The following is a 26,816-nucleotide window of genomic DNA, read 5'->3' on the forward strand; positions in this document are numbered from 1 at the left end:
AAGTGCATGCATGCATGCTTCAGCTAAGTGTGGATTTACTCGGCTTTGTGCCTGAGAGGACAAATGCCGTTCCTGACACAGGGGAGATGTGTGAGTCGATGGGTAGTTTTCTGAAGCTCATTTGCTGCGACTCTTGCTCACTGACGGGGATACTCACAGAGCATCAGAGACACACTCTATTCTGGTAACAATACAGCTTCACGTGTTGACTCAGCAGTGACAAGGAGCCGCAGAGAGATGATTCTTCTATGTATAATAACTACAAAATACTTCAAGCTGCTTTTAAGAGAAGACATTTCTGTTTAGTTTGTGCCGAATCATGATAATATGCTCTGATGTCAGTGTCATTCAGATTTTAAAGTTCTGTTTTTTACATGTTTATTCACTGCAGTGGTCATTTTTTGTAGGAATTGACCCACATATGTCCATCAATGTCTCCCTTTAGATGCGTCCTCTTTTCTGTCTCTAGTTCTGATACACTGGAGCCTTTACGTTCGAATGTTTTACGCAACAGCCGGGACCCTACAGAAGCTATTCTCCTCGCATCGCCGCGATTTGACAAAGCTGATTTGCATACGATTAAACACATTTGGAGTTGACTGAATACAAAGTATTTGCCTCTAAGGTACTCTGGAGAAAAGCAATCAAACGTGAACTCATTTGTCAAGATGTATTATGTTATGATTAAGCGTGTGTTGCTGTGCCTTCAGGACACCATTCAAATATCATTTAATGAGAGGTTACAGTAAAAGGTTCTCATAACTACACAAAGACACTGTACAGTTGTAGCTCATGAATGCAAGTCAAATTTGATAAAAAAAATTAAAAAAAGGACATTTTACTGCAAATAAAGTCTTTGAAATGAGAAAAAAGAAGAAGCACATAAGTGATATGCTAAAAGAAAACAGCTGAGCTCAGCTAGGGAACATAATTACTTTCCATTAACAAAAAGGATTTTCCATTTAAACCAAGGGGATTTACTGTATAGGGTCATTGTGCAACAAATACAAACTAGAAGAGCATTTTCTTCACTGATCAATACTCTGGGTGGGTCAATATTGTTTGGGGAAATAACATTGATTAACGTGACTTAGAAAGCTTGCAAAGCTGTGATGTTATTGAACGCACTGACTACTGCAGTGTGTGTAAATGTGGTCTTACATTCAGCTGGCAGCGCCTAATAAACACAGAAAAATGGTAGGAAGGAGGCAACCAAAGCAGCATTGTGTTGCTGTGGAACGCCACATTATGTGTGCACACGTTTAGGTGGTATACTATTGTTTGGAAGCGAATGTTTCTCAATGTTTTTAGTAGCTGTTGAACTCTGTGCAAAGTTCATCCAAAAGTAGTTCAACAATTATTTGAGAATATTTCAATACAGGCCAAGTTCTGGGTCAATCGGACTTCTGGGTAATCAGTTCTCCCCCTCGATCTCTTCAGAAAGGGACAGAAGTACACACACACACACACACACACACACACACACACACACACACACACACACACACACACACACACACACACACACACACACACACACACACACACACACACACACACACACACACACACACACACATGAATAGGAACCCCTGTAGAGCAAGAGGGATGAAAGACTGTCGGCTTGTGTCTCTCTCTCTCTCTCTCTCTCTTTCATGTGCTGATGAAATGGAGCCCTAATGTCCTACAGGTGTGACATCCTCACACAAAGCTATTTCTCCCTTTTAATCACTGTTCAGTTCAACTCAAATGAAATCCCTCGGAGTGCTTTTTAATTCAACCCGTGAGCTGGCTGTCTTTGGTGTTCATAAAAAAAAGGAAGGAAGTAGGAAATAAAGAATATAAAAGAGTGTTAATGTATGAAATGTTAATTTATCTTCTAAAAATCTGCACATTACAGACATGATACTAGCCTTCAAAATAAATCCTCCAAATACTGTAGCAAAGTAAGAGTGGCAAGAAGATGGGGAGTAGATTTCATCTGGTAACTTTTGATTGACCACAGATATTTCTCTCATATTAGCCAGCAGCACAGCAGACCTCTAAGCCAAGTGAGTGATAAACATAAGCTACAGCGTACTCTGAACAGCACCCTACAACACTGCAGACGTACAATACAAGTAACAGTGTAATGACTTAATCTAATTGTGATTTTTTTTTCTTCGTCATTCATTCAACTTTTTAGTTTGTCCTAGACTGGACTTGTACAACGCGAATTCAACTAAATTCAATGAATTTCAGTGCTTTTAAAATAAGCAGAGCATGTCTATAAAATGTTAACTCAAAGCAGCTGCAATCCGATTAATGTCTATATTATGAGCAGATGTACTTATTGGGGACAGTAAAGGGACAAACCTACCAGGGGCTGTCAAAAGACTCGGCAGTCTTCCTCAGCTATATGTTGAAGAAAAAACCCAAAGCACCGAGCTGAAGACAAAGTGATCAAGAAGCTACTGGAGCATTGCATCCAGCAGCTGAAGATACAGATATGTATATGCCTTCAGGACTTGAAAGGTTGAAACGTATAATGATCACTGTACCGGGATAGGTTTCATTAAAAACACACCCAATACCAACTAAAAGCTAATATTCCTCCATATCTGCTCTCCTAACTGGCTAACATTTTAGACAACTCATTTATTTCTTTCAAAAATCTTGTTTTCAGAACGAGGAGCCAAAATAGATCTGATTTGTTAAAAAAAATCCCAAAACATGGGCTCAAGAGAAAACACAACAGGCAGCTGTTATTTTTCAAAAGCTGTTAGCACTGAGCAGAAAGCAAACTGAGCAAGTGGCTTGTGACAAAGTCAAGCATTAAGCAGTAAAAGATACATTCATTCTGGGGAACCGAACACACTGAACAGTACTGATTGTTAATGCTGCTCCATTTCTGTTTAAACCATAACTAAGCAATGCAATGGCTGACATTTTAGGCACTCTAAAGCTACTTTTAGTTTCTTTGAATAACTTGTTTTCCGATCAAGTAGCAAACGATAAAAAAAAAGAAAGAAAATCCTTACCCCAAAGCGCAGGTTGAACTGACAATAAGTTTCGAGGAAAGCTGCTACTTTCAACAACAAATGCTCAGAACTGGAAGTGTTGCTCTACTCAGACGCCTGTGTGTCAAGTGTGGCAATTATAAAAATAACACACACACACACACACACACACACAACAAATACAGTTTGAGACTGTCAATACAGTCTTGACAGTTGTGAAGAAGAAATACCGTTTTTACATGTGACGTTTAGTACCAGGAGACTCCTTTTGCAGGCAAACTTGGACTCTGTTGTCATAACTGAATAGAGCGAAGAGGGGTTAAACTTCTCTGAGGTGACACTCCACTCAAGCAGTGCAACTAGTCTAACGCAGCCAGATAAGAGGAAGCTTTAAACTCGCCCAAAGACATGTAAGCGCTAAATGGAAAATTGTAACGATGGTACTGCGAGCTGCAGGAAAGTGTCATATGCTACTCACTGACTGTGTTAGCATGGGAGTGTGTGATGTTCCCGGGGTAATCTGTGATGAGGGCATGCACAGAAATATGCATTCCCATGTGTTCAGGTGTTTACTGATGTCATCTTTAGCCTGAAATGACTCAGGAAATGGTCTGCTAGACGTGTTATGTCCGTGTGCCATACCTGATCAAAATGCTGAATGGGAAGCTCCCTTCTGTGAAGTTGGAGCTGCTTGTCAATGTTGTCCTTCAGGCACTGACACACGCGACGCTTCTGGTCTGCTGAATAGGCTTCAAGGCTGAGCAGGCAGTCACACTTCTAGAGACGGAGAGAGAGGGAGAGAGGGAGTGAGTGAAGAGAGTGGAGAGGGAGGAAGATGAGCGAGAGGGGTGGAGGAAGAGACAGAGGGCAATTAGGCATCTACGGTCAGAGAAGAGAAGAGGAAGAGTTTTCTGATTTTCAGAGAGTGGAAGGGTTCATATAGGATAGAAAACAAAGTGGAGGTACTTTTTATGGATGGAAGGAACAAAGAAAAAGGCAGGGAGAGGTTTTGTACAGCGGAGTGGATATTTTATCTATAACTGAGACTGGCTCCACGATTAGCGCCTGTGCTGTCATTGCCCGCTTGTTTCTTCTCAAACGTGTCTTTTTGTATGTTCAGTTGTCACCTAAACTTTGTTTTCATGACACCGCAGACTGTAAAGTGGCACAGCCCTCTGGGTCGCAAAAAACACGAACATTAGTGAAATTAGATCATGGTTCAAGTATCGACTTTTAGGCAGAATTTGATATGCTGACAAAACGACTACGTGACCAACAGCAAGATGGCACTCCGAAAAGAGAACAAATCAATACATCCTTGCTGGGAAGAACAAAAGAATATTTGACAACTGCTGGTTAAGTTAGAATTGGAAAAGCTTGATCAGATAGCTTTTACTCCAAATGGCACGAATATCCCTCAAGGGACTTTCCAGAATCCGTGTTTCATCTCACTGATGGCCCGACCAAATCTCCTGATGGTCTAATGGCCCCATTTGTATTTTGGTAATGATCCCAGCGATGTACTTTTTGATAAAAGACCAATCTTGTAAAAGCAACAGTGACTCTGTAAGACAAAACAGGACTATCATTTAAGTTAGCTTTGAAAGCCACTGGCACTGTGGAAATATATCCCCAATGTGGTTCTGACTTCACCAAAAGGTGAGAAGTTGGGTTGAGGAAAGATTTCCTCTACTTGTTTAACCATGTCTTTCTGGGCCTTGTTTTATGCACATATCATGCTAGAAGAACAAAAAGGTTTTATTAGCAGTTTCCACAAAGTGGTAAGGGCCCATTGGGCTGAGACGTCTTCGTATCCTATACCCTTGAGAAGATTATTTCACAAAACCCAAATAACACAAGACTTTAATCCACCTTCCTCCTCCAGACTTTGCAATGGAAACTTTGCATTTTGCAACCAATATTTCTGTCTGATGAGTTCTTAAGGAACAACCCAAAGAAAAGGTTCCTATTGCTCCAGAGTTCTGTAGCAGCATCCTTTTCAAAACTTCAGCCAATGCTTGGCATCATGCAGTGATTTCAGGGTCTTGGATGTAGCTGTTCCATTTTGACAATGTATTCACTGAGGATCACCAGACACAGTTCTGGAGTTAGCTAAAAGGTAAAGTGTGATGCTGCAAATGAAAGGTGATTTTTCTTTTATTATAACGTGCTGGTCACATTATTGTTGCCCTACAACAATAATAGCACTCAAGGTTGACCTGGGCTGATAACCAATAGAGCAGAGATTACCCCAATGCATCATAAAGAGTAATGTTATTTAGTCCTCATAGGTATAGAACTTTGTAGTGCAGCAAGTATGACTACAGTATCTACCAAAACACCCATACAAACATAAGCTGTCATCCACCTTTGTTGTTAAGTCACTAAGGTATTTTCAGTTGAATAAAAGTTCCCATGATTCCTTTCTTCTCTCACATGAAACCACACAAAGTTTAGTTTCTATTTTTTTTCCTCTTTTCAATTCAATTTCTTCTGTCTCGGTTGCTCTGCTTTGAGGGATGTCATGAAAAACATTTGTGCCCTGACACTTTTAGGCTCAAGTCAAGCTACTAATAGGATATTTCAATTTTGTTAAAGTCTTCGGAGACCGGCTACATCCTCAGGACTTTCTTGACACTCTGTGCCATGTTCAGCCAAATAATAATGCCAGTTGATATGCCTGTTTCTTGGCTGCAAAGGCTTTTGCATGACATGCAGTGCAGCTACCACATGAACTATCTGTCTCTGTCTGTCTTGTTAAAGATAGGGGATACTGCTGTTTGGGGTCTCAACAATAACACCAAGTTGGTCCAAATCAAAATATGTCAAAATGAATTGGCAGAGGTTCATCAGTGTTAAATCCAAATGGTTTAATGCCAAAGACTTTAAAGATTTTTCCTATACAAGGCTAGTCAAACCCAACCATTAACCAAATAAGTATAATAAGTGTCAACACTAAATAGATGGATTTGCAGAAAATTGAGCAAAAACAAACATGGTTGAAGGACGCTGCACGCTGATTATTTCTGTCAATATTCTTACTTCGGTCTCGCTCTGAAATCAGGTTATATTTTACCTAATACTTTGTCCAATAACATACAAAAATTTTTATATATATATATATATATTCACGTCATCATCAGCCGCATTTTTCAGGATTAATACTAATTGGCAAAAATAAGTATGCCGCTATACTTAATTTGAATGGTTTCCATGGATAGTAATACCATGTCAAGCATGTTAGCATTCTGATATTAACAATTACTCCTCAGCACAGCTCACAGTGCAGTCCCATCATGCCCCTGGCCAGAAAACCTAATTTGGTTTTAGGGAAGTGAACTGCATGACTACAGCTGAAATGTCTCATCTGAGCAGCAGCGATGGCCATCAACAGGAATGTGTGCCTGCTGTCCTACTAAATGAAAACCGAGGCAGACCTTTTTTTTTATAAAACAATAACATTAATAAAAATATAATTTTTGCTAATGTAAGAAACAAAATAGAGAAACATTGCAGCAATTTGTGTCTAGCTCGTTCCCTCATCAGCTAAAAGCAAGATTAGTCTTGGTTTCTGAGGACTGAAATATTAGGAGTTATTCTTCTTTATTTAGCAAACAGAATTTACTTTCTGACAAATTGACGACACTTGATTTCGTGATCTCCTAGAGGCGTTTAAGTGACACTTCCTGGGCACACACCAAATTAAGATGGAGCTGTGTGCAGTCTGAGTCACACCCCAAGCCAACTGACATTCAATCAAATCTGACTAATGAGACCCGTTAATGGCATAAACATTTGCCAATAACAGGAATGCGTTTACCTGCGTCAAAATGCCCTCCCCCAGCGTGAAAGTACTGTACATACACAACCCGGTTTGGACATTTACCATACAGTCCTACTATACATATTTACAACAGAAAGGCAACAAGCTGGGCTCCCTGCTCTCAGTTATAGAGAGGCTCAGAACTTAGAGATGCATGAGGGCTAACATCCTCATCTGTCAAAGAGAGGAAGAGTGAATGTTTACACAGGCTGGGTGTGTAAATATGAGGCTCTGCATACCACACTGTGAACCAGTCACTGACATCACGCATACTTTGTCTTGGGTAAAGAGAGAAGAGGGGGAAATAGCAGACGATGAAAGATGCAGAATAGAATCGAGGACACTCTTTTTAGTTGCAATGCAGCTCACACACTGTCGAGCATTTCCTTTTGTTTGTTCTAGTTTAAAAAATAAACACATTTTTCTTTTTTAACAGAGACACATCATGATATTACATCAGAATAAATAATGCCAGTCAATAAGTGATCTGTTGACAGCTGGTCACATACCACATGTTTAAAGCAGGAATTGTCTGCAGTGTAAGAACAGTTTTAAGGAGCTACTTCACATTAAGAGACATGCAGACTGCAACATACTCCTGCATAACTCAACTTTACCCTGAACGTTCTCTGCAAGCTTTCTTAAAATAAAAATGTCAATGGGAGCCGATGTGTGAACACAGCAGGAAGTTTTCAGGAAAATTCTCCTGGAGCGAGCTAGCAGGGGTGATGATGTTTATATCACACCTCTGGAGCACAAGCGGTGGGATCTTTGTGCATGTAGAGAAGTTAATCTCTTTCTGCTTTCTACTTTGTTCTTTTGAACTAAGGTAATAAGTCCAAATACTCATAGCGCAGCAAAAACTGTCCTCATAGCATCAGATGCTCTTGCTTCATCCACCACATCTGTGTCGTCATTTTACATCAATCTCCTGCTGTGAGGGACATACTGTATATGTACAGGCATCTCAGGAAGATTTCAGTGCCTGTCCTGCAAATGCCTGTAAAATGTTCAGGGACTGCATAAGTAAAAAGAGCTAATGTTGTCTCATAAATAACATCATTCCTATGTTTGGATTAAAATCCCCTTCAGTATTGGACTGTTTTCAATCTAAAGGAAACTCATTGGAATTTCCCCAACCCTGCAGAAGCAGGCCATTGGGGATTTGTATGTTAAGGTCATTTGGCTTCTTGGTATTTAAAAGCTTCCGGTCAGCGACCCAGACTGTGGCCAACATCAAGTTACCCTTTTACAAGACAATTCATAATATGTCAGTTTAAGCAGCAGAGCCAGGTTATAAATGGTTACCTAAAACAGTATTAGCTTAAATAGCTAATTGTCCTCTTCTGATAGAACCAGCTTTTCTTCCCCCTGTTTATAAATCCACCCATCCAGGAGATAAACATGGGAGCTAATGAAACAAAATTCAATGAATGGCTACTGGATTGCCGTGGAGTAGCTAAAAATACAAGCAGCATTTCCCCTTAATCAGATTGATTAAAGTGCTCCTTGGTTGAAGCCTTCCCCCTGAGCCATCTGGCAGATCAGTTTTCACTGTGTCACCGAACTGCTGTCAACACAGCTCACCTAAGCTGTTTCACTAGAAGTTAGCATGGTTTCACTCACAGCTAATGTACGCTCAAGCAGAATTTTAGTGACACTCTCTGGTGGAAATGACTTGATTATAATGTTTACATCACATTGGGTAAATATTGCATTATGATCTTTTCAAGAAAAACAAGACTATTTTGGAAATAAGCTTAGTCTTGTTCATGCCTGGAATAAGATGGGAAGTAACACTAATATTTATTACCTAGATATGTATTAACTACCAGCTCATAAGCTTAGCATAAAGATTTTAAGCACGTAAGTCTGAGAATTCTTCCCGGGCAACACTGGTAACTTCCTGAAGTCTAGGCATTACCAGGAGGTTTCCACCAGTTTTGGATGTCATTACTCATGCCAGAGAAATGTTCATATACATGACATCCTCAAAAACACAGATTTTACTTGCATTATTGTATGTATTAAAGAGACAACATGTTAACAAGCCTCAGTGTTACTGTGGATATTTTTATAACCAGAGTGGTTGTTGCCCCTGCTTCCATTCTTTTTGGTAAGTTAAGCTAATACGCTATTAACTTTAATATTTAGTTAGTAATATTCAGCTGACAGACATGAGCAAGGAATCAATCTAATTATCTAACTCTGAGAAAAGTGAATATGGCGGTTATTCTAGTCTGGTATGAATTTATTGTTTATATTTGACAAATGATAATGCTGAAGTTCAACATGGTTAGCTTGGAAGGCTTTTTGTTCACTATGATGTGAATGAAAGTGTTTGCAACGCCACCATGAGCCACCAACCCCAATATTTGTTCTTCCTGTTGTATCTGCACCAATTTCAAACGTCTGATCTGCTCTTGAGTTCAACTCAATTTGATCTGAAACAGACTGAAATGTTTTGAAAGAACAGATGGGAGTCAGAGCTGGCTCGCTTTTTAAAGACAGATTGTAAACAAACAAACACAGCAAAAGAGTTTTTCAGTCATTGAGAAACATACAAAAGAAAGCTAAATATTCTTACTCTACATTCTACTGAAGATGAATACACTGCAATGAGAACACATGTCCTCAAAGTGGTAATTGTAATCTCCACAAGGCAGTAAAAAAGATCTTAAAGAAGACATAATGCCCCTAACTGCACTTAGTTTGACAGGAGCATGATAATCACCTGGGGCGCAATATTGTAAATCTTTAAAACTGCTTTTCAGAAATTTCTAAGAAAAAGAATGCAAATAAAAACAGTTACAGAGATGGTGAAATAAATCATGTAAAAGGTCCTTAATGTCAAGTGTTTAGCCTTGTTCTTCAGGGGTTTTTCGATGGAAAGTCCCTATAATGAAACGTTAGCTAGGGCTTTATCATACCCGATTATCCATACATCATACACTCTGCGCTGTTTTTCCTCATGACCTTACAAAACGTGTCAACTAAGTTACTCACATATGAAGCTACAATTCATAATGCTCCTATAGGCCTACTTAAATATTAGCACAAAAGTTTAAGAGGACTCATTCGAGTTAAGCTTTTGCCTCCGTCACCTCTGCTGTGTTCTATAGGGTTTCACTTCCAAGCACTGCAGCATTGTAACCGTAGCATTTAATGGGTTTGTGGCTTCCAATCAGTGAAGAAAAGCTAATGATCGGCAAACTGCTAACTGGCTCTTGGTCCGGTTTGTCCCCACTACTGTAATTGGATGTGGAAGCAACTTAACATACTTTTCCTCTACATAAGTTCTGCATTATCAATGTTTATTTTGTTATAGCTACTCACTGTGCAGCTCATATTGCTCCACCATTTAGTTACATGTTTATATATACCATCACTTGAAAGATTGCCATGACAAACCTTATTTTTAATAGATGTTGTAAAATATTGTCCATATTAAGCTTCCCTCTCTGGAAGAATTGTCATAACTTTGGAAATCCACTTTATTTGTCCTGCAGGACCAAGTTTCAATTGGTGGAGTAATATTTATATCCAGTAGTTAAATGCTATGTGGCACTACAGATCTTGTAAGTGAACATCGTCAACATGATAGCTGTGTGCTAACTCACATCCAAGCCTTTTGTAGACTTTGTAGACCGCTCAGGCTGATCCACTGTGGATGTTCTGTTCGTGTCCCCAGCTGTTCCCCCTTTATCCTTCCATTGCTTAGCACTGCTCCTGTAGCCTAGCAACCTCGGCTATTGCAGTGGAACGAGCAAACAATTATTCTAAAGATGATTTGAAGTTTAGACGTGTAATATTCAGCCGCTGGAGAGTTGGCCATCTTGTTTGAACCGTGGGATATGACGGGCCATGAAGGATGCATTGGATGGCGCAGGAAATGAAGGGTGCATTTGTAAGCTAAATTTAAAGAATCCTTCCAGATATAGATACATGCAGGCCTTGAAATGGGACACAGTTTCAAATATTAGCATTGCCATTGGTAACATGTTAGCATTTTGATAATAGCATCTACTTCAAAGTATAGCTTTGTAAAAGTAAGGCCCTATCAAACTGCTCGTGTGTCGATTCTTAGTTGTTCTTCCCTATGACCATGTAAGTGATGTTTTAAATATAAAACATGAGGACTTCGTTGGACTACAACAAGTCTGGTAAGGTCAGGGTGAGGTAATGGCCAATGGTTTCCATGCATGACAGTCCCATGAGCACACTAAATGAGGTTGGAAAACTCTATCATAACCAAAGAGCAATGGCTGGTGTTGAAAGTGTGATACTTTTAAATACCTTTCTATGTATAATAGAGTAATCCAAAAAAAATGTTAAACATGGTTTATATTAGACTCTGTAATGCTTCAGTGCTTGTGTTCTGCTTAAAATGATATGTGGTCTGATAGGTAACCATTGATGGTGAAAGTTATTGTCAATAAATAGCAACACACAAACAAAAGCAGGTTGTATATCCTGCAAACATATTCAGCATAAAGCATAAATCATTTCGATTAAGGGGCTTTTTTCCTCACTCTTTCGTCTATTTTTGGTTTGTTTTCCTAGTTTCCAGCACAAAGCTCACAGCCATGACAAAACAGCAAGTAATGTTGAGATCCTGGCCAGATTCCTTCTGTGTAGCCACTGCGGAGGATGATAAGCACATGACAGGGCCTGGAGGAAGTTTTCTGAAGTCATGAAATGGTTTACGCAGGAAAGTCTTTTTCCTTAAGTTTTGCTTCTTGTTATAGCAACAGTAGTGTTCCGCATTTTCTCTCATCGCCAACATTACAAATAGTAGTTCATTGTTCAGTTGCCTTTTTTTCCCCTCTTGCCTTTTTGCTGTTTGTGCCCATTGTGGTTTCATTGCATAAGCCTCAAATCACTATTTTAAGACTTTGGCATACAGCATTGTGAACATAAGTTGATGTTTTTTAAAATTGAGTTTGAGATTTTGAAACTTTGTAAATGCGCTATAATTTTTATGAATTTAAAGACCAGGAATCTTAGTGTAGTCATGAAAACCTTGTAGTGTTACATCACAGTTAAATACTGTTGCATACCAACGGAATTGAAAAATAAATTATTAACTTGGAAAAACATCTGTGCTCTTTCCCATAAAAGTGAGTGAATAATTCAGAAGCAGATTACCATTTGCCCAGCGTCTGATGCAGCAGGGAGATAAACCATAGTTCAGCGCAGCCCGGGAGAATACTTTATGAACTGAAATCAATGATACTGGATAAGTTGTTGGTGGTCGTAGATCTCAATGCAATCATATCGTTTAGATGAAGGCCTTTAAATGATCATACTTAGACGCATAGCCATTGTCAGTTCACTCCTGCCAATTTATGCTGCCACACTAGATTAGAATAAAAAGTAAAGTTCACTTTAAGTTGTGGCCAAACTGGAATGAAGAGGGTACTATTCAATCCAATCACACCCCTGAGAAGCTGGTCCTGCCCTGACCATGTTATAGATGGATGCCATAAAGAAGGTATTTTGCTGACAAGAGCCCCTGGGTGCCTATCATTCACACCCTGCCTTCACACTTTAAGTCACTGACCTGTTTGTCAGGCGGTCAATGATTCAGCTGAAGCGCAGACAAAAACACAAATACACACAGAAATGTGTAAAAGGCTTACTGTTCTCCATATGTATGCACATATGGTAAACAATCATTTACTGTATACGTTTACACTATAGAGATTCTTAAGTTGTCCTTTCTGTCATGGAAAATGTGTCTCCACTTGAAGTAATCAAATCAAAACAGCACATTATCGACCGTGTCTACAAGCGTCAACAGAATCTCACCCTGGGCATAATAAACCGAGAACAAATCGGACATTTTATGGTACGGACCTCTCGCCGAAAAAAAAAGACTATTTGTATGCACAACACCATGCTTTGTAAGCCCGATCACAGAGCTCCCTTGCTGTTCGGCGGCCTACACGCAAGTCATCACACTGTGATTTCACCTACTTTGGCTATGCCTCTCCGCACTCCATCCCTTCATTTCATTTTCACAATCAACACTTTCTCTATGATGTCTCAGATTTACAAAACATCATTCAGAAGCAATAACTTCAAACTCCGTGTTAATTATGAACTGCATGCATGGATCAGTACTGGAAAATGCTTCAAACATCTGATCACTGACTAAGTATAACTCTGATAAAGCACGTGGGTTAATATGACATCAGCAGTTTTAATCATTAGTGCTGTGCTTTGTAAGAAGAAATGATTCAAGATTTCATGGTCATTAGTGTCGACTGCATTGCGCCAATTAGACACTAATGGCTACATTGGCAATTTAGGGGAAATGGATATGAATGAATGACCACACACTTAAGGGAATTCTCAGCTTTCACTTTTGGGCGCCATTAGAAGAACCATATTTATACAGCAAGTATTGGTACAGTTTACACTTTTATTCATACTTTATTAATCCCGGGAGTTAAATTCTGAGTTTACACTCTGTTATTAAGAGACACGCTTCTCACATACAAGAGGTCGAATTACAAACATGCACAAACAAGACTTATGAATGTGTCTTAATGGAGAGATGTCGGAGTGGGGAAGCGACACACATTGCTACTGTACTCAGCAGCAGAGCTGTTGGGGTTTCGGTGCCTTGCTAAAAGGCACCTTGACTGGCAGTACTCTGGAAGTGACCTGGCACCTTTCCAGCATCCAGACCAATCTATATTTTTGGAACTGGTGACCCTCCAGTTCACATCCTAAATCCCTACAGACTTAGCTCCTGCCACTCCAAAAGCACCGTTTAACACAACATATCATAATAGTTATTCTGATAACGTCAGTGACACATAGCCAGCACAAAAGTCGTACGTCTGTTCCATTTAAGCCAACACACTAACTTTCTGTAAGCTCTTAATTTATTTCATCATCTGACATATGGGTTTAATGTTTTTCAAATTCACTTATTTAAGAGTGTAAATAGTTACATCTCAGTCAAAAAGAGTAGCATTAAACAGCCATGAAGTCGTCTTCTTTTCATAACTCCCACCTAAAAGCATAAAGACGTCAGCCCTCGCAATAAAGTACATAACATTTAATGAGAAAAACTAAAAGACAGGAATGCATTTCAGCCCAAGGCTTTTGTCGGCACTTAAGCAGCTCCTATTTTTCCCATACTTGTAGAGCATTTTCTTCTACTACTGAAAAAGACAAATATCTCTGTCCTCTCCATTTAATACTGTTGACCTTCAAAGAGAGGATAACTGCCGATCCTCTCATCTAAATCGATGAAAGAAGGCGAAACAGAACTATCACCGGTCACACTTACATCTCCAGAGTCAGATAGCAGGTGCCTCTGTAAAGAACTCGCCTCCCTGGCGAAGCGTTTCTTAGGCCCGACCCGGTCCGCTAAGTTTCCCATAATTACTCTGAGACAGAACCTGAAGCACTCGGCTGGTCAATAGTCTCATCCAGAGTCAGAGTACTGTCAGTGTTTTTCGTTTACCTACAAAACGCTTCCTTTCTTTCTTCCTCTCCTCCTGCGTCACTGACACACTTAGACACACAACACATGCTTGACTTTCCTTAGACACAACTCATCCACCGGCACGCACGCACGCACGCACACACACACACACACACCCAAACACACACTTTATTTAAATCTGGGTTAGATCACTTCCATTTTGAGCAAGTGCTATAATAAGATGACCTCTAGAGATGGAGGAGAAGGGCAGGAGGAGACAAAAGGAGGCAAGCGGACCGTGACAGTGTGAGATAGACGAGAAGATTGACATTTGCTAAAGACAAGGTGATATTTTCTGAACAAAGAAAGTGTAATTTTACCCAAATGTATGCGTCAGGCCTTTCAGTACTTTTTAGGAAACTCACTGCACAGACAGATCACTTTATGGAGAGGTTGTTCTCCTTGTTATTTGTAAATATACTGAGAATTCGCAATAATAAACATCGAAAAAGCTCAGAAAAAATATTTCATGCAAACAAAGCAATTGTTTGTGACTCATAATGACTGAATTCTTCTTGTTACATGGCTACCTCAGGATGGCTACCGATCCAAAAGACAAAAACATTATAAGCTAAAGCATAAAATGCTCTCTTGTTACTTTGTGTTTAATCACCACATTTCATCTCTTTATACCTTTATGGCAATACTGAACAATATTATCCCACATTGCATCTTTCTTTTTACATATATTTCAAGAAAGTTAATGTAAAACAACATGTAAAGTGTAAAGAGTTTATAGATGGGGTGCTGGTAGTTTTGTGTGTCCAGGTGGACTCAATAAAATATTACTCATTTTTTTAATCTTTGCTTTCTCTTTCTACTTTTTTTTAAAGTCAGAAAAGATACTGTTCTTCTATCTCTTGGTTTTCCTCTTCTTGGACGGGAGATGATGTTAAATGACACATCTGGCAGTAGACGTTCTCCCTGATGTGTTTGTGGGTTATCTTGACAAATATTTGCTGTTAAAATGTTTTATTCTCGAGTTTCTGTCCTGGTAAAATAACGGGGAAATAAATTCTACGTACAAACATTTTCTTATAGGTGGAGCTGTGAGAGGAGCGGGGGATTGGTTATAAGGAAGTTTACATGTCCTTGTAAATGTTTGTACAAAAGTAAACAAATAGTTTCTTTTTAGGTATTTTGTGTGACTCATGTTCGGTTATATAAAACTTCAGATATCTTGCATAAGCATGGAAGACAAACTTGTATGGAAGCAATCACATGATAACAGACGTCTGAATTAAAGTTCCTGTTTTGGGTTAGTGTCGATTTTGGCGCCCCCTGTAGAGCGAAGGTAAAACTTGTCCAAGACAGGCTGTAAAAGTGATAAGTTCCATTCTGCTTCATTTTCACTGTTGAATGTATCAGTCATCGTGAATATATAGAGGGTAGATGTCAAATAAAAAAAGTCTATTGCTTCCATGTGCTGTAAATGACCTTGTCTGACACCTACCCTGTGGCAGCAGTTCAAATCATCTAAAACTGTTCGAAAGAAAAAGTCGGTCGTGTTGCTGATGGTCTCATTTACATGTGCTGCTCATACTGAGACATCAGTTTTGATTTCAGTCTGTTTTATAAGCAGCTAAAATCTCCTCAAAGGGGCTTTAAGAGCAGGCAGAAACCCACAGCTTTATTTAATTTCATTACAAATGTCTGTAATTGAGTTTGAGCTTTAATAAGGCAGGGGTGTCTCCAAACAGAAAGTGGGGTAAAAGTCTTTCAGGCAAATGCAACGCTTAACTTAAATCATGCAGTTTGTAATAAGACGGCTAATTCTGGCCACTTCTTTTTGTTTGTGTGTTTCCATGTCTGTGACCTTTACACAGACATGGAGAAAGAGCAATTCAATTAGAATCCATCACATAACACACACATCCCGACTGGGTGAACACAACGCAGCGCACACAAGCACAGAGGAGCCTGAGCGTGGGTCAGGGTCCTTCACTTACATCAAACGTGTCTTCATCTTCTGTGATCATCAGAGCGTGATCGTCTCGCTATTCAAACCTCGGCGGACGTTCTCCACCGTGTTTGAAAGCGCTGCAGTAGCTAAAAAGAAGCTTTTTTCAGTTTATCTGAATAACTGAGAACAGCAAGAGACAAAAAAAGAGCCTTCACTAAATATTTGCTGATTTTTTTTGAATCATTTAAAACTAAATGGTGACATTACATTACATTGACGCTAAATACAGTGATCCTCTGCGTCTGCATACATTAAGCATTTGCTGTTGTCTGTGATGCTGCACGTTTGTATTTTTTCAGGATTCGATGGATTCCTACATCGATCCACTTTTCAGAAACTTGTTTGAACAACTCTGTGTTTCTTTTCTTTCTAACATCCAACCAGAGTTATCTATAGTCTCCAAGAAAATAAGTCATGTCCGACCACTTGCACACTGCATTTTTCTTCCGTTATCTTTTTTAATCCATTCCAGCGATAATGAAAGGGAGAATTCTTAATGTCACAATGGGAAGACATGCAGTCATAATACTTTTAACCCAACCAGGAAATGATCGGATCAAGTGCTCACATGGATATTGATCCATAGAGCAGACGACATAGACCTCCCTCCTGAACATTTCCAGTCTCTTCCAGTTGTAGTGTTTTTTTAAAGAAGCATTTTTCTGAACACTAACATTAATAGTCCATTGAAACTGCTTCACTCAGTGAACCTCCAAATCAAGTAACATCTGCTTTTCCTATGTTGTTGCTGTTGCCACCAAAACAAAATAACTGACCGGAAATCAGTTTGTCCCAAAAATAGAAGAGCAGATTCTCAGAGAGAAAAAGAAAAAGGGTTCCTAGATCATTGCACAGACTGATGGATGAACTCGCCAATACCTGAGGCATTTACCGATACCGTTACCGGTAATGAATCTGCCCAGGTTTGTGAGGAATGAGTAATCATTTTAAAAAACAACAAGAAGCACATTATGTTGAGTGTTTCTTACTGCACCCTTGAGAAATGAGAGCTAAAATAAGAGTGAACTGCATGCTGCGTTTCACTGTGGCTGCTGTTTGCTCCCTGAGCTGAGAGACAAACTGCTGACAGGTGTATCAAATATAATGGATGACTGCACATTTTTATATATATGTGTGTGTGTGTGTGTGTGTGTGTGTGTGTGTGTGTGTATGTGTGAGTGTGTGTGTGTGGAGGCATCTGACACAAAGGATGGAGGGCGGAGTCTGACAAGGGGAGAGAGAGTAGAATGACATACGTAAAACTTAACTTTAAACAACCACACACACACACACACACACACACACTCACTCAAACACACAAAAAAATCTCGGTTCTGTTTCCCTGTCCGTCTTCTATCATCTATTCTGCACTAGCTTTATATTTTTGGGATCATCTGTGCGAGCCTGTGTCAGCTGACTGTTTTGCTTCAGAACCAGTCTGAGGTCTTTTCAAGCCTTAGGTGTCAAAGTGTCAGACTGCTGCAAAGAGGCTGGGCCAATGTGAGACAGACTTTTTTAAGCTGCAAAAAAACCCCAAAAAACAAGCATCTTCAAAGAGAAAACTAAATAGTGACTATATAAAGGAAACAATCCAGTCACAGAAAGTAAGGTGCGTCAAGCCAAATCCAAAATCTGCTTCAAATTCCCTCCTGCATGCTGTCTTACGTAAGAGATTCTATTTATATTTGTCGCCTAATTGGATAGACTGAATAACTTTGAAGACGCTTTTCCTTCCTTCTTTCCTGCCTGTGGGACACAACATCAGGCCTCCTCTCATTCTGTCTGGAATTTGGGGAAGAAAAAAGAGAGTTCCTCTTAAAAGATTCATAAGCTGCTAATGAGGTTATGCATTACATTTCAAAGCACAAAAAAAAAAAAAAAAACTTGCGTGACGTCATGTGTGCGTACGTGTCTGCGACAGGAGGGGCTGGGGTATAAATAGTTGCACAGTGTAAAAAATTATTGGTATGAGAAGAAGACATTTGCAGACGTGACAAATTGCAGACAAGACACAGTCGTTGGACAGAAAACGGGGCCCTTAGGTTGTGAAGTCATTTCAACTTGTATAACACCGAGACAATCAATATTGAGTTTTAGAGCGCGTGTGCTGAAATCCCCCACATACATGAAACGGTTCCAATAGACCAAAAAGATTGTCGGATTGAAATTGTTTTGAGAAGAGATGGATGAGCCGAGTTTCACAGATTCACATGATACACAGAAGAGGAACATTTTGAGCTGATTGTATTTCTTACACACATCAGCGTGATGAAGTTGTGGCGTAGAGATAGAGGGAGTAGAAAGAGTGTTTCAGCTGGGCAGCTCAAGAGATTCATGTGGGACGAGGAAGAAGAGTGTATGAGAAGACGGAGGTGAATGATGATGCAAATCTAACATGGCAACATAACAGCCTAATAGAGGCTGCACCTCGCTGCCCTCGCTGCCACGTCTATATAACACAGAATAAAAACCGTCCTGTAGAGCAGCAGGGAAAATGGGAGGGGAGAGGAGGGGTGCAGCCGACGAGGAGGAGAGAACAACCAGCCAACACAACCTGCAGACATGCTCATTAAGTGCAGCAAAGCTGTCAGGTCTGAAGACAAATTTTCAACTGGAAAACAGGCAAACGGGCTCCAAAACTATCACATCCTCTCACGTCTGTCCTGTCAAGTGTGCGTCAGATCACAATCGTATCGAGCTTGTTTCTGCCTGCTTCCCGGCAGCGCGCCTCTATGCCGTCTGTTTTCTTTCAACCCAGCCTATCTGAGTGAAACTGATCCCTTTTTTCCCTCATCTTTAAACACACTGACTAAACTAACGAGAAGACCGGCAATGTATAGGAACACAACAGAAACTTTTATGGGTTTTAAATCAAATGACAAAGACATGAGTGAATTTTGTACTATATTTATAGTTCTGTTTCCAAAAAGGACAGAATGTATGGAACCCCTGAAGGGCCAAAATCTTACAAGATACCTTTTTCTCTTTTTGGAACTTCAGGGGCTCCGTAGAGATCCAATTTTGCAACATTGTTTTGATAAAAATTATTATATTTTTCACTTTTATATATGTATGTTCCATCTGTTAACATGGAGGGGGCGGGGTCTGTGATATATAATGAAACTATTCAAAGCAAGTCTCTAATCATGTTTTTGATCGGGCATTTTAGAATGGGTGTGTATGTGGGGGATTTGACAACCAACCTCAAGTGGACGCTCGAGGAACTGCAGGATTGTGCACTTATGCATTTCTTCATATTTCAACAGCAGACGGAGAGAGTTTGGTTGTGAACATGAGAAACTCTAAATATAGATTAGCCCCATCTTTGATTAGGATAATCTAACATTGGAATACATATATAAATCTTCAAAATCTTTGGTTGTTCCGTCGTGGGTTCGTATAAATGTGGGCATCTAATGCATGCTGTGTGTGTGTGTGTGTGTGTGTGTGTGTGTGTGTGTGTGTGTGTGTGTGTGTGTGTGACAGGCCTGAAGAGGAAACGCAGGAAAAAAGAGATTTTCATTAAAGCTCTCTGCTAATCCTTATATCTTCCATATAATGTGATTTCCACCAGAGTCGATTGCCCCTCCGGCTCACAGACACACTAGGCTGTTCACATTATACCCACATCCTTTTACCTCTTTTTCTTTCAAACAGACACACACACACACACACACAGACACACACGCACACACTCCTTGCTCTTACCTCTGTCATGTGTATAATGTAGAATCTCAGCTCTTCAGCGTAATCTGTAAAACAGAAAAACAAAAACATTCCTTTATCTTTCACATCTTTCCTCTGTTTCTTTTTCACTCACATCCTTCCTTTCCCTTTTGACATAAAGCAGCAGCTTTGATTTCCCATTTTGACTTCGCCAAAACACTTTCATTGATGGAAGGCTTTTACTTTAGGTCGACCTCACAGACATCCTCCCATAATGCACTGCAATATTCCTCTCTGAGACAGGCCTGTGGGTCTGCAGCCAAGACAAATGGTTTTAATTGAGTGACCCAAAGAAACACACGCGTACACCCACACATGCTATGTGGTGGTTGTGATATTGTTTACTGTCGTATTTCAGGTAAGCACACACACATAAACACACAAGCCCACATTGTGAGTGACAGACAATCCTTCTGCCTCAGGGTGAGACTCAAAATGATTAAATAAGGTACAGAAAGATCTGCTTTTTCCCATCCCTCCGTCTGTCTTACCCTCGACAAGAAGACTAACCCTTTTTCATTTCATCGACCCATCAACATCTGCTAAATCTCTTTATCCTGTGCATAAAGTAGTTTGAGATGCTGCATTAAATGATTTTAATATAGAACATTTTCATGACTAAATAAGGACAATTTAAGTAAAAGAAGAATTTGTGGTTTGTGACATCACCTCCTCCTAAAAAAAGAGACCACCTCAAGCTGGTGATAAAAGCAGAGATGAGAAACAGAAACATACTTGTGTTTCATTTGAGACAGCCAGATACAAAGTTTTAACTTTGTGAGAAGGTTTTGTAATGTTGACCTCATCTCGAAATGGAAAGAAAAAGATGAGCTTTGTTTGGCCATAGTTTAAACGTGTCACAGCTGTTTGTGTTCTTCGTGAATGTTGTGCCACCTATGTTCATCGTTCATGTATAGAGGTGTCTGCAGGGACTCTCTCTCTCTCTCTCTCTCTCTCTCTGCTGGATTTCTCCATGAGGTCTGTAAACTGATTAAACTGATGCAGTTACAAGGAGTGGAAGAGAAGAGAGACCAGCGCCACCTTGAGGATGGACTTGTTGCAGGATGTGTGGGACGTATGAACAGTGTTGCCTGTGTGCAGCGCTGCATTTTACCAATACTGAAGAAATGTGCTTCTTCTTTTAAGCACCGACAGCAGAGGTCACTGTAGGATCTCTTTCTGTCTTTAACAACGACAAGAGGGTTTGTCTTTAATCTCAGGACATACATCATGCTTTAACAATGTGCATGTTGTTTAGTGAAAAAATAACAATCTATAGATTGAGTGAACGATCAAAAACTTGTATCCTCTCAAAGAGGTGCTGATCGTTTATTCAAACAATTCTTAAAGGACGTTTCCCCTGGCAGAAGTCAACTCACAATGTGTCAAAGGTTTCATTTACTGTAACTGCATGTTATGTCATCTAATGAGCAGAAAAAGAGCAAGCGGTGTGTTTCTTCTTTAGGTGTTTGAAGGATTAATCACTCAGCTTTAATTTGCTATTCTGAGACACATTTGTAAACTGTGCATTTAACCGGTGACGCTGCCAGGAGTGACAGATGTTAATAAGCCTGCTCACAGTTTCCCACGCTCCTTCATCTCGTATCAGGGTGACAGGAACACAGGAAAGCCCCTGTATTGAACTTGTACTGTCATTACACACACACACACACATGCACACACACACACACTGGTCAAACACACCCATGCTGAAACAAACACAATCCCCCGGCGCCTCTTTCCTGAGTGACGCGGCCGAAGCGAAATAACAATGACAGGCACCAGGGTGGAGGTGTGTGTGTGTGTGTAGGTGTGTGTGTGTGTGTGTGTGTGTGTGTGTGTAGGTGTGTGTGTGTGTGTATATGGAGCACACACTCGTGCGAGACACAAAAACCCTTCTGAATCCCCACCCTGGTGATCTCCTGATTGTTTGGGTGAAGGGTGGAGGTGGCTGAGAGGAAAGCAGAGAGAGATGGCGGACGGTGGAGAAGAGCTCGGGTCAGCCTGAATGAAATGGGTTTTTTTTTTATTTTTCAAATCTGTTTATTTGTTATTTTCTTTCGTAAAATGAAATGGGACCGTGGCATCTTTCTCTCCTGCAATCATGCAGCTCAAGTGAAAGGCTGCATGCCATTGAGGCTGCACTGACACCTTGAAGAGGGCTGTAGTCATACACTACATAACATTAAGATGATCAAAGTCATCAACATGTCGAATTAAGCCTATTAGTCATTGAAAACATCATTGGTTTACCCTGACTGAACATCTTAATATCTACTTATTAATCTCAGAGCCGCACTCGTCTCACATTGACTCATAGTCTTTATTCTGCAGGACTGAGCACGCAACCTCCCCTCCACAGCATCCTTTTAACAAATGTTATCCTGACTGATCGATCCCATAATCGCGACACCATAACCCTGCATTTAAGTCCTGTTTATTGACTCAGCTTTTGACACGTATGCACCGCACATTTTAGAGTTTATAGCACTTGTGTCTTGTGGTATATTTTCTACTGGGCATAACAACCAACTGATCTGACAGCTGACATGACAGCCAGCTGGAGGCGGGAGTCGTTTCTTACTCTTTTCTAGCCGTGCACTTATCAACTTTCAGCAGACTAAGTGAACCCCCTCCGCTCCCGCCCTCCCCCTGGCTCTCTCCCAAACGTGACTCCAAACTTTGTCCCCGTCTCCACCAACCTCTCTAAACACAGATATTTACAGTCAGTCAGATTTGTTTTGAGTTGCCCGAGGCCTCTGCGCTGCACCGACGGCCAGACTATTCTCTCCATAGTGCTGGAGGAGGTGGTTGTTTACAAGAAGGTGAAACGAAAAGACAAAGCAGCAGGAACTTTGGCACCATTTCTTCAAATTTCCCGTGCTTCAACTCGACTGAAAATATCCCCGTCATATAAGTTATGAATGTTTATTTCCAGCTGGGCACTTTTTTGTGCTTACTTGTTTTATTTCCCTTTTTATTCAGTGTGGCATTGTAAAAGCATCGACATTTGTTTTGTAAAATAAAAATACAGATAAAATTGTTTGGACATTTGTTTACATATTGACTGAAGCCTTATAAACAATCTTTATCCTTACGCTGTTTTCAATCATAATGACAAGGACTGGAAATCTTTGTGTGTCTCATGATTCGATTCAGAATTCTGTTTTTGATTCAACACGATTCTGCAGCCATGCTTCCATGAGTTCAGTTTATTTTTGAATTAGTACGTACATCAGGATCTTCTCCAGTCATCTGTGAGACTGACCAAATTTCTTGCTGCTCCATTTGGCTTTTTTTTTTTGTAGTTATAAATGACGACATCTTGAGTCAAGAACACTAATAACCACACATTACAACAAAAGGATTTCATGAGATCTCTACAAAACGGCTCAAATCCACTCATTATCCCAGATCAAATGTAGTAGGCATGTCCCCTACAAATTTTATTTTTTGGTTGATATTTAGTTCTCTTTGGAAAAGTTTTAACATCATTAAACACATGCTAAACTTTTTATTAATAAATTGTGAATTCAAATAGAGCTTTAATTGCAGGCAGGGGAGTGAATAAATACATACCATCCTGGAGCCTCAGCTGACGCAGGTACAGGGGACTTTGAAGGACATTACACCTGCCAGGTTCATCTTCTCTGGTCACCAGCATCAAGTCAGTGTACACAAATACTGTTACCTAAAAGACAGGAAGGGCAAAGATGGAACAGGAAGATGGATCAGAGAGGGGTGGGGAGTTTATTGAGATCCAAAAAAAAGGAAGAAGAAGACAAGGAGGGTGTGTTTGAAGGAGGGTAACAAGGGAGACAGAAAAATACAAAATTTAATTCCATGTTCGATTCTCATCTGCAGTCCAGTGAGATGTAAATACATCACCTTACACTCAAAGAGTATCACCCCCTGCTGAAGGGTTTCCCCAAAGACTGTGTAAAACATGGACACAGTCTCAGTGACCTCCAGGTCTCTGTAGAGGTGATGGCAGTCCTTATATTGGAAATCCTATCTCCAACTATTTTTATATCAACCTCGTAACAGACAAAGAGACACATGTGAGGCCGGCCTCGAAGCCTCAAGGAAGACAGCTTCAGTACGAGGCCCACATCTGTTAGTCAACTCAACCACCCATCAAATTCTGCAATTTTATAAATAAATCTGAGCTTCACCCTGAAAACAGATGCGTTATAACAGGATTTCACCTCCAGTTTTAAGTATTATTGAAATTAAGACATAAGCAATAGAGACTAAAACTGTTTTCCCCCATGTGGCTGCAAACATGTTAAATTCTACCGTTAAAATGTACATTTTAATATGAGACCTAAGTGGACACTCGAGGAAGCGCAAGTTTTGACACTTCTGCATTTGCTTCCTTTTGTCCTTCTGTAGGCTGCCAGCAGCTTATATAGAAAAGCCTCATCAATAATAAAGAGCATGTTATATCTTTATGCGTTGTCACGTTGACTTCATTTCTCGACACAGGAAGTTGCCGCTTGGTTTCCCTCCACCTCTGTCCGAGCACAGGAAATGCACTGCACACATTCACAATTAGGGCCATAATGATATGTACATCGATTCACATCTTGCCTTTTAGCTAAATGAACTTTTACCCTTAGCCTACAATGCATGGATGATTGAACTTCACCTTAAAACATTCATAGTTTGTTTCATGTTAGTTTCAAAGTGGATTAAATTTAGATGATGCGTAATGGCCCAACGTCTCCAGGAAGTCACACATCTGCCAGGCTACTAGCTTAAGGCAGGCAATTACTTTTGAACTACATTAGTGTCAAACAGCATATACAAATATTATAATAGCCTGATGCTTATTTGTATTCTAACAATATTCAGTCTATTGTTTCTGTTTTGCCATGGTACAGAGCGGCTTTCATTAAAGAGGACGTTTAGAAAACTGAAAATGCTTTTGTGACAAAAATGTATTTTTTTATAGCCTTAGTGATGTTCGAGACTTATTTCATCCACCTGGGATTATTGCTAAAATAAAAAAATAATAATAAAAAAAAACAGATTGCTGATTATGTATTGCTCAAATGTAAAGCAAAACTAAATGTTGGGCAAGAAGAGGCAGCACTTCAAGCTGACGCCTATAACATGCAAACTCCCAAACGTGTTTTTGAAATATTTCAGAGATTTCAGCCTCATTTGGATTTGAAACGTTTGTGCAGATTGCTTTGACAGCACTCGACTGGCTTTATGCTTGTGCCGTGTTAAAGCGAGTAAAGCCGTGCCAGTCGGGCGTTCAAGTGAATGTAAAAAAAAAAAAAGCAAAAGAACAATGGGTAAAAAAAAATCACTGTAACAAGCAGATTGTATAAAAATAGCCTCAATGTAAGTATGGAAGTTCATGATGTGAGTTTGAGCTTTCATGCACCGTAACATAACGCTCGAATTCATGTCGATGGGCAATGTGTCAAGACAATGCTTTGACTTTAGAGGCTTCCTCTGAGGGGAGAGAAAGCAGAGAAGGCGTTTGACATGTAGCCAGTATGTGGTTAGCGTGGGTGTGTGTGTGTGTGTGTGTGTGTGTGTGTACCAAGATCGTTTTCGCTTGAGTGGGTTGAAGAGGATGTTAGAGTATAAACATGGACAAGGCAAATGAAACGCAAGCAGCAAACAGTTTTAATGACAAAGAAACACGAACATACTTCACAAACTTTTCACGGCTTTCGGTGATTACGCTTCACATTTGAGTTTAAATGACCATGTTAACTTTTCACGACCTGCATGTTCGAGGGCTGTTGTGTCCCCTTGGATGAAATCAAAAATGCACCATCGTGTTTAGTGTTCGTGTGCAGATATTAAAATGAAAGACATTCATGTATGTATAATCAAACATGTTTGTGTGTTTGCCTCCCAGGCACACTTATAAAACTGTGGTGAATAAAAAGTCAAAGCTGGAACAACACCGACATATCATGAAAAACAGATCCTATAAAAAGGCTCAGGGGAGAGAAACTCCCTCCTGAAAAACTCTGGCTGTTGAATATTTGTTTTATGTGCGATCCCCTGAGAGAGGGGCCGCAATTATCCTCCATGCCAGCAGTCACTGCACTTCAGTGCACCGCACGGCGAGGATTATCTGACAGGGCTTATTAAAGAACGGCAGTCTGAGTGGAGGAAACAACACTTTCTACCCCTCTCTCTCAGAATACACACGGACTTCATCAAGGTGCTGGAAACAAACAGCAGAATAAAGGCACGTCAGGTTTCCTCACTCAAAAAACAAGTTTAGGCAAAATAATTATATTTACATTTATGCATTTGACTGTTGCATCATCAGAGCAGTCATACTAATTAACCTGCATCACGAGGATTTCATTTATTAACCGCAAGATAAGCATCATTTTAAAATCATTGACAGAAAGGTTACTCCACACACACTTTCCTCTCCGGAGCAACTTGCATATTTTGCAGAAAAAGACTTCCCACACTATCTCCACAACTTCTGAACATAGATACATTCATTCTAATGATTGCACTGTGTCTAATGCATGTATACTGTGTGCACTAGTTACATGTCATAAGTACAAATAGATCAGCTGATGCTGCTCTGTGTTTTAAGACGACATCACTGTTAACTGTGTCTTTGCCACCTTCATTGTTTTTTGGCCACTTTATCTGTCTTAGTCACTTTTTGGTTTGCTAACGTAACTATTTATGCATTCAGCCTGCGAGTTCATTCTTAATCCTCTATTGTTCTCTGTAGCACTCACTGTGTACTTAGTAACTGATTGAAATGACAATAAAGAGAACTTTCTTTGACTACTTAAAAAC

At 40.0% G+C, this 26,816-nt stretch overlaps 1 protein-coding gene across 4 annotated transcripts in view; it reads right to left on the reverse strand.

Moving 5' to 3' along the window:
• The window catches only part of rgs3a (regulator of G protein signaling 3a), a 148,266-nt gene that overhangs the window by 61,689 nt on the left and 59,761 nt on the right, over positions 1-26,816 (reverse strand). For all 4 annotated transcript variants that reach the window (XM_079363578.1, XM_079363580.1, XM_079363579.1 and 1 more), the window contains 3 exons: positions 23,595-23,706; positions 19,998-20,041; positions 3,642-3,776 (listed from right to left, as the gene is read on the reverse strand). In XM_079363578.1, coding sequence (XP_079219704.1) covers positions 3,642-3,776; positions 19,998-20,041; positions 23,595-23,706 — 291 coding nt within the window. The remainder of the gene's footprint in view (positions 1-3,641; positions 3,777-19,997; positions 20,042-23,594; positions 23,707-26,816) is intronic.

Source organism: Symphodus melops (assembly GCF_947650265.1).
Source record: "Symphodus melops genome assembly, chromosome: 16".
Lineage (NCBI taxonomy): Eukaryota > Metazoa > Chordata > Actinopteri > Labriformes > Labridae > Symphodus > Symphodus melops.